Genomic DNA, 13,554 nt, shown 5'->3' on the forward strand with positions numbered 1-13,554 from the left:
TCTATGCACTGTCATTATCACCTCTTTATTGCTACCTTTGCTTCTGGAGCCAAGACTCACCTTCCCCCTGCCTAGTATAAATACCTCCCTATTTCTCCCTTTTTTTAGATTTGACAAAGGGTCAGTTAGACTCAAAACGTCAGCTCTTTTTTCTCCTTACAGATACTGCCAGACCTGCTGAGATTTTCCAGCATTTTCTCTTTTGGTTTCAGATTCCAGCATCCACAGTAATTTGCTTTTATCCAAAGGCTATTGAAATATTGTCCCCTTGCTAGAAAGTGTGTTCAGTGTGGTATCAATATAATTAACACATTTTATGGCAGATATAAAACTACTTGAAGGCCTCCTAGCTCTAAAGCATTAGTAGCTCCTCGATTATGTCATTCTTGGGTTAGAAATTTAAATGATGTTTGTACCAAGTGTTTATGATGAGGATTAATGCCAGAGGATGATCATAGCCTTTTCAGTTGCTGATGAACATCTAACTCTCACCAACACATGGTAAGACCCAAAATTCCAAGTGGATCGTTGCTTCACCGCTACAGAAGCTCATGTGCTGTTGTCAACCAACCAGGAAAAACTTACACATGCTCTTCTTGATGCCAGTTAATTAAACATTCAGGCAAAACAACAATGAACTGAACACCACATCCAGGTGGCCAGGAAGTGTGTCCCTTGCCAGGCTCTTTTCTCGACTTTCAAAAGAGCAATGCTCCAAGGGAGGACAAAGGGAATACTTCAACAACCTGCAGAAACCTTGCTTTAAGCGTAGCAGCATTGGCATTAATGACTGGGAAGAGCTTGCTATCAATCTTTCCAAATGGAAAGAGTTTATCAATTATCAAATATTACATGACTCCAGATATTGGTGAAGGTGTATACAGTATATACATTATTACAGTATGTTAATGACTTGGATGACAGAAGTAAATGTATTGTCACCAAGTTTGCATATGACATAAAAATAGGTGGAAAGACAGGTGATGAGGATGACTGAGCCTGCAGAAGATATAAACAGATTAAGTGAATGGACCAAATCATGGCAGATGGGATATAAAATGGAAAAATATGAGGAAGAAGGAATTGAAGAGCTGAATATTATTTAAATTAAGAAAAACTGCAGAAATCTACAGCACAGAGGGATTTGGGAGTCCTAGTACATAAATAGTAAAAAACTAACAACAGAGTACAGTTGGTAAAAAGTAAGGCAAGAGGAGTATTGGCCTTTTATTTCAAAGAGAGTGGAATATAAAAGTGGGAAGTTCTGCTAAAGGTGCACAAGGCATTGGTTGACCACACCTAGAATACTGTAAACAGATTTGGTTCTCACTATCAAAGAAAAATTTACTGGCATTAGAAGTGTGTCCAGAGAAGGTTAGTTTAGGTTGATCCCAGATATGAAGAGATTTTCTTATGAGGAGTGATTGAGGATGTGGGCTTGTACTTTTTGGCATTCAGAAGAATGAGAGGTGATTTTATTGAAACATGTAAGATTCTTGGGGCCTTGAAAGGGTAGGAGAGTCTATAACCAGAGAGCATAATTTGAGGATCAGGGGTCGCCTAGTTAGGTCTGGGATGATGAAAAATTTCTTCTGAGGCTGGTGAATCTATAGTGAAATTCTTTGGAGCAGAAGACTGTAGAGGCAATGATGTAGTGCATATTCAAGCCTGAGGCATATTTTTTAATTAGCAAGCGAATCAAGGGTTGTAGAGAAAAGGCAGGAAAGTGGAATTGAGGATTATCAGATGATACATAATCTGGTTGAATGGAGGAGCAGACTTAATAGGCCAAATGGCTTACTTTGGTTCCTACATTTTGTGATTCTTGGAGGATTTTGAAAAATTGACTGGCCTTTATTGTTTTCGGTGCCTAGGTTGATGTCAAATGGTCTGTCCAGTTGTATTCGTATTCAAATTTTCTATCACAATTCGGAACTATTGAGTCACTTGCTGAACTATTCAGGAAAGCTGTTATACGTCTGCAGTGATCTGGAGTCATATCAGCCAGATCAGGTCGAGATGGCAAATATGCTACCCTGAAGGATATCAGTGAACAGATGGACCTTTATGACTGAATTGATTTAAATAATTATTGTCACATATACTGAGATACAACGAAAAGTATTGTCTTGCATGCTAACCAGACAAATCACACCGTACATAAGTCCATCAGGGTAATGTTATAGCTACAGAGAAAGTGCAGAGAAAGATCAATATGAGCTGGAAGAATCTGTTTTTGAATCTGTTGATACATGTTTTGAAACTTTTGTATCTTCTGCCCAATAGAAGACAGTGGGAGAGAGTATAACCCGGGTTGAGAGGGGTCTTTGACTACTTTGGCTGCTTTCCGGAGGCAGCGGGAGGTGTCGACAGAGTCAATGGAGGGAAGGCTAGTTTTTTTGATGGATTGGGCTGCGTTCACAACTCTCTGTAATTTCTTGTGGTCTTGGGCAGAATTGTTGTCATACCAAGCTGTGATGCAACAGAATAGGATGCTTTCTGTGTTGCATCTATAAAAATTGGTAAATGTCATTGTGGACATGCTGAATTTCCTTAGCCTTCTGAGGAAGTAGAGGCATTGGTGTGCTTTCTTGACGTAGTATCAACATGGATGGACCAGGACAGATCATTGTTGATATTTACTTTGAGGAACTTGAAGTTCTTGACCACCCCCACCTCAGCACCTTGATTCGGACAGAGCCGTGTCCTCTACTCCACTTCCTGAAGTCGATGATCAGCTCCTTCATTTTGCTGACATAGAGGGAGAGATTGTTGTCTTTACACCATGTCACTAAGCTATCCATCTCTTTCCTGTCCTCTGTATCATCATTGTTTCAGTTCTGACCCACTACAGTGGTGTCATCAGCAAACTTGTAAGTGGAGTTCGAGCTGAATTTGGCCACACGGTCATGAGTGTATAAGGAGTATAGTAAGGGGCTGAGTATGTAATCTTGAGGTCGAGAGTGCATTGCTGGAAAAGCACAGCAGATCAGGCAGCATCCGAGGAGCAGGACAATTGTTGTCTTGGGCATAAGCCCTTCATCAGGAATTTTCCTGAGTATGTAATCTTGTGGGCACCAATGTTGAGGATTGTTGTGGAGGACTATTCTTACTGCTTGCAATCTATGGGTCAGGATGTCAAGGTGCACAATAGGGTCAGAGTCCTACGTCTCTGAGTTTTTGAAATGAGATTGATTTGTAATTATGGTATTGAAGGCAGAGTTAAAGTCAATAAATGGAAGTCTGACATAGGTGATAGGTGTCCTTGTTATCCAGATGTTTCAGGGAGGAATAGGGCCAGGGATACAGCATCTGTCATGTCCTATTGTGATGGTAGACAATTGATCAAGGCAATCCAGGAGGCTTGAACACTTCATAATGGATGTCAGAGCCACCAGGCAATAGTCATTAAGACACGTTGACTGATTTTTCTGTGGAACTGGAATGATAGTGGTCTTCTTGATGCAGTTAGGAACATCATATTGAAGTAAGGAGAGGTTTAAAATGTCTGCAAATACTCCTGCTGCTTCCAGGGACTTCATTCCAGGCCAGTCATTTTCCAGGGGTTCATCCACAGGAAGACCAATCTGCCATCTGTGGTGGTGACTGTAGATCCTGGTGACCCCAAGGTTGTCAGGGCACGTAACATCATTTCACTGACCTTCTGTTCAAAATAAACATAGAATTCATTGAGGTCATCAGAGAGGGATGCATTGTTGTCAGCGATTCTACTCAACTACGCTTTGTGCCCTATTATATCAGGTAAGCCTTGCCACATTTGAAGTGTGTTTGTGTGGTTAGTCTGGGACTGTAGTTTAATCTGGTATTGTCTCTTGGCATCCCTGCTGGCTTTGTGAAAATTGCATCTAGATTTCCTGTAAAGGACAGAGTCACCCGACTTGAGCGTCTCAGACCTGGACTTCAGTAGGGAATGGATCTTCCTGTTCATCAATGTTTCTGGCTGGGGAACACTCAGATTAACTTCTTTGGTGTGTCATCGTCTACACTCTTACTGATGAAGGCTGTGATGGTGGCATTCTCATTTAGGTTGTTTCCTGAGTCCTTGAATGTGGACCAGTTCACATTCTTGAGGTTGGCCTGATTGAAGTCACCAGTTACAATGACCTTTGAGTATTCCCTCTCACTTCTGCATGGTGTGGGATGTAAATTGCTGTAAGGATAGCAGAAGTAAACCAGTGTGGCAGATTGTAAGGACGGCATCTCATTGTTAGATATTCTAGGTCTGGGGAACTGTAACTCACAAGGATTGTCATGTCCAAGAACCAAAAGGTGTTGATCAGGAGGCAGACCCCTCTGCCCTTTGCCCTGACTGAGGACACTGTGCAGTCCATCTGGTGAATTGAGAAGCCCTCAGGTCGTAAGGCACAGTCAAATGAAGCAGGAGTGAGCTATGTCTCTGTAAAATAGAGCACACAACAATCTATCAATTTGGTTTTTACACCAATGAAATGTCAATTAAATTCCTTCAGCTGCCAGGGTGGCTTTGAAAGTCTGTCTCCTGGCATAATATTTCCACTATGCTACACTTCTACAACCCAATAAGTTGTTCAATGGGCAGAAGAAAATGGATGAAAAACAAAACTGACAGACCTGAGCTTGCCTTTGCACATTCTGTATGAGGACAATAAAGTTGTACTGTAATCATTGATAATTTAACAGGCTCATTAGCAATACAAAATAGATGGGGATTAAAACACGAGGCCACATAGTTAAGAAGGCATACAGTGTGTTAGCTTTTATTGGTAGAGGGATTGAGTTTTGGAACCATGAGGTCATGCTACAGCGGCTGCACTTGGATATTGCGTACAGTTCTGGTCACCACATTATAGGAAGGATGTGGAAGCTTTAGAAAGGGTTCAGAGGTACTAGGATGTTGTCTGGTATGGAGGGAAGGTCTTACAGGGAAAGGCTGAGGGACTTGAGGCTGTTTTCATTCGAGAGAAAGGCTGAGAAGTGACTTAATTGAGACATAGATCATCAGAGGGTTAGGTAGGGTGGACAATGAGAGCCTTTTTCCTGGGATGGTGATGGTGAGCATGAGGGGACATAACTTTAAATTGAGAGGGATAGATACAGGACAGATGTCAGAAGTAGCTTCTTTGCTCAGAGTAGTCGGAGCGTGGAATGCACTGCCTGCAACTGCAGTAGACTCACCAACATTAAAAGCATTTAAATGATCTTTGGATCGACTTACGGATGAGGATGGAATAGATGGGCTTTAGATTGGTTTCACAGGTCGGTGCAACATCAAGGGCCAAAGGGCCTGTACTGTGCTGTAATGTTCTATGTTCTATATTCACAATTTTGCTGTGCCTCCATAACTGACATAGTGTGGGAATTATGAATTCCCAAGATTTCGATGATCAGGCAATTTATCCAAAATGTGGGATACCTCTGTATGGTCATATCCTGGCCACTGCTAAAGAGTGGGAGATTTTTTTTCCAAAAAGGTTTGTCATGTTTGCTAACTTTCAAACCATTATTTACTCTTTGTTTATTTATCCAGTTTGTCTTTTTTCTACTCTTTTGTAAAGTGCTTCTGGACATTTCCCAAGTTAATCGTAGTTTTTTTTAGTTGTTGTTATTTTGAAACAGAACATATTACCAGTGAAAGCCCAGCTGTTTTATCATTGCCTTAAAGCATTTCAAGATGATTTACAATAAATTCTATTTGACTTACAGAAAACCTCTCCAATCAAGCCCTTAACATTCAAATTGCCACCAGACTTACACAGGAAGTCTATTTCTAAGGTAATTCTAAATACCTGCACAGTCTTAATGCAATAGTCATATATGTAATTATAACAATTTCCTGCAAATACTTTTTAAAATTTCTTCATTTTTACAGGTGATTTCTTTAAACCTGTATAGATAAAATAACTAGATTTTTGGGTGGTGGCTAAAATAATTTTCAGAAACCTTAACTGTTGTATCAGCATATTTTGCTAAATATGTTATGCATGTGATTATGTGCACTGTATTTTTAAGTAAACTTTTTTTTAATAAAATGTCATCATTATCTGCATATACCTGGCAACTTTGCTTACAAGCTGCAGAGAAGAAACACTTCTAAGAATATAACGTGAACCTTTGTTTATTTTAACAGGACATTGCTTCCTCAAAATCTAATCCATTCCCTTTACCTTTTTCTACTCGAAAAAGACAACTTCCATTTTTTTCTACCAAACATAACAGAAGGTCAGAATCTTCAGAAAGCATTCCCTTGACCCAGACCAAATGCTACAAATCGTCAAGAAATGGGAAAACATTAAGAATCAGTGGAAAATCTAGATCCGCTCCTGTAAGCTTAGAAGAACAATCCTACAGTTCTGTGAATTCTACTGAAGAAGAAGCTATTGTGAAGACGCTCCTGGTAATATAACTTATATTTTTTAATTGGCCTGTGCTTCACTGTGGCCATTCTGACAGCAACTCTCAATGGAGATCACTGGCTACTGATCCAGATCGAGGCGATCCTTGACATCCATCTGATCAGTGGTGCAAATAACTCTCATTCAATATAAAACTCAACACCACACAGCTTCAATGGACCATCAGACCAACTAGTTACTAAATTTGGTGCCCACTTTGGTTTGTCAGACAGCCAATCTGTTCCCACTACTACTGGAAAACTTGCCTAATTACAGTCTGTCAGGAAGCCATCCCAAAATGGCGTCATGCTCTTTTCCCATCTCCAAGCTTCCTAAGCAATTCCTGGAAGCCACAAAAGGCTTGGCAATCCCAAAAACTAACAGTTATCAGGCCTACCCAGTGTAGTGCCATTTTCTATAATATCCTCTTTTTAATCTGGCTCATAAATAGCATCACAACAGAAGTTCTACTCTACACCCAAACAATGAAAGTGTTGACCACAACCTAATTAGATTCAGTAAATCTTTCTTTAAATTTCACCAGTTGAACATTGACTGGAATTTTACATTGTTTGTAATTTATTGTACTTATTTGCAGCTTCCAGTTAATAAAGTCCACAGTGAAGATCCTGTACTGTTGAGCAGTAAGAAACTTGTTATTTTGTACTACCACTACTATGAATTGTATTGTCTTATTCAGGCCTTTCGAAGTTAACTTAAATATGCTTGTCTGTTGGCTCAATTTTGGAGTAAAACAAAGGAGAGCCTGTAGTGCAGTAATATTGATGCTGGAATAATAATCCAGAAGCCTAGGCCACTGCTCTGGGAACATAGTTTCAAATTCTTCCATGGCAGCTGCTAAAGTTTGAATTAATAAATCTGGAATTGAAACCTAGTCTTATAATAGCATGAAACTTTTGTTGGCTGGTGTAAATAAAAGTCTGATTCAATAATCTCCTTTAGGGAGGGAAATCTACCATCCTTGCCTGTTCTATGCGTGACTCTGGGCCCACAGAAATGGCCCTTTGAAATGGGCCCAGCAAACTGCTTTATTCAATGGCAGTTAGGGATAGGTAACAAATGCTGACCATGCCAGTGACCCCCACTTCCATGAAAAGCGTGGGGGGCATGGTTGGAGAAAGGGAATAAATTAATCTTTTAGAATAGGTAATTCTGAACATAATAATCAAGTGCCAGTGGTGGTATTGTTTAAAGATGTTTCAAGTGAATGTCTGAAACATGATGAAATAAAACCTGTTCCGCGCCTTTTACGCTGAACAATTACATGTTTGATATTAGAAAGTGTATAGATTGCATCGTTTTCAACTCTTGATTTACCAGTTTCAATTATTTCAATTGAAATCATTTGTGATCATCCTACTGGGGAGATGGTAGTTTGTGGTAATGATTCAGAAGCACAGATTAATATTCTGGGGGTATGGATTCAAATCATACCACTGCAGAGAGTGGAATTTGCATTTCAAGAAATACAGAATAAAAAGCCTAATGATGGCCATGTAACCACTGCTAAATACTGTAAGACCCATCTGGTTCATTCATGTCCATATTAGGGAAGGACATTTACTGTCTTTACCTGGTCTCGCTATATGTGCTTCCAGACCTGAGTCTTAACTTCTCTCTGGGCAATTGGGAAGGGACAATAAATGTTGGCCTCGCCGGTCACACTTATATCTTGTGAATGAGGATGACCTGTGGGTTTCAATAGAACTTTGTAGGACTGTTGGTTCTGTCAGTGTGGTTCACAAATGCTTTGGCGATTTTCTGAGAATTTGCAGACACATGTGGTTTTCAGGTGGATTGCAGGAAATGTGGGAGTTTTGGGAGGGATTGGCAGCTAATATTTTTGAGGGATGTGTTGTGAGACAGAGCTTTCAGAAGGATTGCAGATGTGTTTGAAATTGAAAGATAGTCAGTACAGGTGAGCATTCTAAGGTTTTTGAGGGTTTTTTTCAATGTAAATGTTTTTCAGTGTAGGGTTGTGGTCATCTTCCCATATCTGGATTCACTTAGACAGAGGAAGGTGACAGCTTTCAGAGATGCCACTATCCCAATTAAGTTGCCTCCCACCTTCAGGCTCAGCACCTTCAGAACCAGATGAATCCATCACATGAGATAAATCAAAGTTGACTTTGAAAAGTTTACATGGTGAAATCAGCCCAAAGAAACATGAGAACTTCTTGTTTAGGACTGACTAGTGTTTTATTCTGAATCAAGAGCACTCTAGAGATGTCTATGAATTCGTTGCAAACATTGGAGTTGTCAGTAATGCAAAATCCTGTATCACTACCTGTGAGTGGTGCACCATTTTTAAAATCACCTGCATATGTGATAATCAATGTATACTCATTAAATTATAGGTGACTACATGGCACAAGCATTAGTAAAGAAGGAACCTCTGAAGGATGGAGTTAGTGTTGAGTCCATGTGTTTCCATTGGGAAGTAAAGGAAAATATAATAGTTTCTACTGGTAGTGAAAGGTGAGCAAATTGTCAAGCTTTTAAGATAATGCAACAGATTGGGGATAGACATACATTCAACGTATTACAATCTTAACATTTTTAATGGAAACTTTAAATATTTATGCATTCCACTTTGAGTTCACATTTTTTAAAAAAACATATGTTAGTTATTCATACAAGCTATGCACTAAATATTTTCTTTCAATTGAATTTCTTTGCATCCAATTTTAAACCACGCTGCCTTCTCTGTTTACTTGATGTGATGAAAAGAGGATCACATGAATAGGAAAAGTGGCTGATCTTGTGTGATGGGTTTGTATTGTATACAGGCATCATGACAAAGTGCTGGTTGAATTTTTTTTGTCTCTTTACTTGTAAAGTATAATACTGTAAATGGAAAAAGACTAATGTGTGAATGATCATCAAATGATTGAAATTTCACCATTTTGTTGACGGCACATTGATAATTATTCCTTAGTTTCCAGAGCAAATGTGTGCAGGATGGCAGTACTGGTGGCTCATTTTCTGCTCCTTGCAGCATAGCGGACCATGTATATATTAAAAAGCCTGATATCAGTAATGAAACAGTAGAAGGAATTGTATCCAGTTTTCGGTAGGTATTTTTTCTAAGAGTTCCAATTTTTAAATTGCTCAAATAATGTCACAAATTAAATTTCAATCAGTACCATCATTATTTCATATATATCACCAAGTTTCAGGTATATACAAAGTGGTCCAAAAATCTTGTTTTCTGTCTCCCGAAGTGCTAACAAGAAAATTATACAATAATTCAGAACTTAAGTTAAACATTGAAGATCCCACAACATAACTGATGGCATTTTCATATTTTACTTGATTTAATGAAACTATTGAATATTATATTTGTCACTCAAACAAAGCAAATAGGAGCAGGAGCATATTATGGTGAATTGGCTATGCTAAATTGTGTTCAGGGATGTGTAGACATTAGTCAGGAGAAATGTAGAGTAATAGGGTGGAGGAATGGATAATGATAAGATACTCTTTGGAGGGTCAGTGTGGACTTATTGGGCCAAATGGCCTGTTTCCACACTGTAGGGATTCTATGATTCTATTATGTACCCCTTTGAGCATTCTCCAGTATTCAATAAGATCAAGTCCTGTCCTCTCCATAAATTCTACTTTATCACACTTCATCATATTCTTGAATGAAAGAAAACATTTTCCAGGTGCTGGAAATCTGAAACAAATTAAGAAAATACTGGAGAATCTCACCAGGTCTGTCAGCGTCTGTGGAGAGAAAGAAATAAAATTAATGTTTCAAGTCTAATATGACTTCTTCAGAACTGAACAGAATAAAACCGAGTTAACTTGCTGCTAACCTTATTTTTGTCTTGACAGTTGCTACAAGGACTTCTATTCTTAATTTTATTTGTACCCTCATGTCTATCTATTTCAGTCTCTGAATATTCTCAGTGATTCTACTGCTTTGTGGGGTAGGTGATTCCCAATGAGCAGAAGACATTTCTCCTCTTCACGATCACAAATGACTGACATTTATCATGAGACTATAACCTCTAATATTGTCTTTTAAATAAATAATAGTTATCAGAAGAAATAACTAACAGAGGACCTTTTTTGATTGTAAAGGAATCTCCTGAGTCACTTCTTACCATCAAACTATCATATTTCAAAGGAGAAGCTTAATTGTATGGCAGCAGAAGAACTTGTTACTTTCCCCATTGTAAGTCTACTGTTATCAATTTACAGTGTATAACATATTACAGTGAAAGAGACCAGCTTTCCATAATCAATTTCTATTGTATAGTGTTAAAAGTTAATTTCTCTAGCCATTTTCTGTAGTATATATAAAAGTATTGGGGTTGAATCTTACATTTTTATCGCTGAGTGCGAATTACATCCAATCTTTTGGAGGAATTCTCACCATGAGGCCCAGTGAAATCTCTCATCATATCTTATCAAATACACCTCATTAACTATCCACCCTCTCTCTATGGATCTATCACATCCTGTTCTATTCCCATCTTGCCACATGCCATTTCCCAGAACAACTCCATTCTGGATATCTACCAAAAGGACAGGCATCCAGTGCATCCAGTGCATCTTTGAGATGCTACTCTGCATGTGTATATTGGCAATCCAGCACTGTCCCTTACCAGCAACCTAATGGAACTGCAGCCAAATTAAAAGCATTCTCCCCATGGCACACATGGCTGACGCTCTCTCACACATACTACCCCATTCTCTCATTTAGTTGCCATTTAAACAACACCCATAGTTTGCCTGTCCTTAGATGTATCCCATCTGAGGCCTAGCTCTGAGGCCCCATTCTTTTCCCCCAATGTCCACTGGTCATCTATAGGTTGCCATTGTCCTTAGAGGGACATCCCATGTAGGAAGGCATTTGGACAAATTCAAACATGAGTTTTATTGTTAGGCAGCAAAAGGTAACACAAAGGAAACAAATGCAGGCTGCAGTTTGCAACAGTGTGATCTAAATTGCTGGCACTTCAACCTTGACTGTTCAAACATGGCCTTCAATACCCAGTTAGAATCTACTAGAATTGTGTGTCAGTCAAGTTACATCTGCCTTCTGGGGTCCAGACTTGAACTCCAAAATCCACAGGAGCACTTCCTCCTCCCTAATGTCCTTGTCCTTCTCCTCAGAAGTCAACTCGTTTCTCAGATCACATCACCCTCATTGTCTGCTACAATTATACAGAACACAGCATTCCAGGATGGTGCGACACACATGTTTAGGCTGTACTGGAAATCCCATCCGTGCCCAATCTAAGGTGCAAAATCTGGCCATAAGCAGTCCTATTATTTGCTCCACCACAGTTTAGCATGTAACACATGCGTCAGTTTGGTCAAGGTCCCATGTCAGCTGAGTAACCAACACGCAACATGCAGAAGAGTGCATGCTGCACTCTAACCTCTTTCCCATTCTAGACTCACCTTAATCATTCCATTTTCCATTGCATTGCTTAGGGTCCATTGTTATACTTTCATGACCTATGATGTCTTTCACCGCACAGCACCTTTGGAAATTCTACAAGTGATGCATTGCTTTTGGCTAGTACTCACCTTTTAAGTCATTGCTGCTAACTCCTTCATTACTGAGATGACAGCGCTTAGTGAGCACCAATGACAAAGTTGCAAGCCATCTTTAACCAGTGTTGACACAGAAGTATGTTCACTACAATGCATTGTGCTTGTGCGAAGAAATGTTTACAAATGAGATGAAGCAGGAGTTTGCAAACCCAAGTTTCATGTGTTTGCCCCTTTTGAATCCTCACATCCAGCAAACATGGATTCCATGCTTTTGCCCATCAAAGTGACATTGACATGACACATTCCGGGTGTTGTCCAAATGACTTTTTAGTTGCAGTTTTCAAGAGCAGCAAAGGATAGCAGAGAATACAGCCCATGATAGACACAATCAGCACCAGGCTCTGTCTGGTCACCAGGCAATATTACCCTCTGCCACCAAAAGCCTGCATACCCCTTTTACCTCACAGTACCCCAGAGTTCACTTTCATCTGCTGTCTAGCAGGAAGCTTGCTACACTGCTTATCAAAAGCAGACAAGGCAACATGAGAGGCTCCTTCTGCCAAGACAGGCTTAATCAGATCTGTCGTCTGATACTGACACAAGTCTCACAGTAGCCCACATTTCTCAGACCCCTTAAAATTTACCCATGTCTTTATAATCGCATGATGTGGAGGAGCCAGTGTTGGACTGGGGTGTATAAAGTTAAAAATCACACAAAACCAAACTCCACAGCTATTTGATGAAGGAGCAGTGCTTCAAAAGTTAGTGTTTCCAAATAAACCTGTTGGACTATAACCTGGTGTTGTATGATTTTTAACTTTATAATCTCAGACGAATGAGCCCAGCAATTAACTAAGGCAATGCCTGTGAAAGGGACCTTTTGGGTTTCAAGAGAAAATACCTAATTAGCTTTCCATTAACAAGTCTCACAACGAATGGGGACTTTCTGAAGACATTCATTATACTGAGTGTGTTGGGAAATCCAGTAGAGTACATCTGAATTGAGTGGGGGAGGATGTAGCAGGAAGCTAAGCTTCCCTTCAGAAACAATTTTGTGAAGTTTCCATTTGCCATTTTGGCAAATGAACAATATTTAAAAATGCTTACTCTTTTAATTGATTAAAATTCTTTTTTCTTCAGGATCCAGATTAAGCCCTAATAGAGTCTTTTTCTCAATTCCAATCTCCAAATTGCACCATATATCCACCAACCAAATCCAACATCTCACTGAAAATCTAGCAAATGAGAATTTTGAGATTTATTGCCCTGCTCTTACACTCACATTTGTGGTTATGCTGAGGGTGTGTGATCGTTCTATTATTTGATACATAAGTTCATTGCACAAGTGAAAAATGTGAACTATATTGTACTAGACAAGAAACATTAAAACAATCTCCTTAGAAACACCAGAAAGAAAATTTCAGCCTTTTTACCCACAATACCCTTACAGGTACTTGTACGTCAGTGAAGAGTTACCACTATCTCCATATGATTACTCAGCTAGCAAAGGTTTATTCGGGTTCCTAATGACAAATTTCTGTTCAATGCAGTTTTCTTTAGTTAATGCCTTCTCTTGAGAAACCTAAAGCTACGATTTCAACTCTTTATTAATTTGTGTTTACTAAAC

General features: G+C 39.3%; 1 protein-coding gene across 1 annotated transcript in view; it reads left to right on the top strand.

Moving 5' to 3' along the window:
• Positions 1-13,554, top strand: part of LOC140485851 (ATPase MORC2-like) — an 88,502-nt gene that overhangs the window by 69,434 nt on the left and 5,514 nt on the right. The window contains exons 18-20 of the mRNA XM_072584310.1: positions 6,991-7,036; positions 8,771-8,891; positions 9,352-9,486. Of these exons, the coding sequence (XP_072440411.1) occupies positions 6,991-7,036; positions 8,771-8,891; positions 9,352-9,486 (302 nt within the window). The remainder of the gene's footprint in view (positions 1-6,990; positions 7,037-8,770; positions 8,892-9,351; positions 9,487-13,554) is intronic.

This window comes from Chiloscyllium punctatum, chromosome 15, assembly GCF_047496795.1.
Source record: "Chiloscyllium punctatum isolate Juve2018m chromosome 15, sChiPun1.3, whole genome shotgun sequence".
NCBI lineage: Eukaryota > Metazoa > Chordata > Chondrichthyes > Orectolobiformes > Hemiscylliidae > Chiloscyllium > Chiloscyllium punctatum.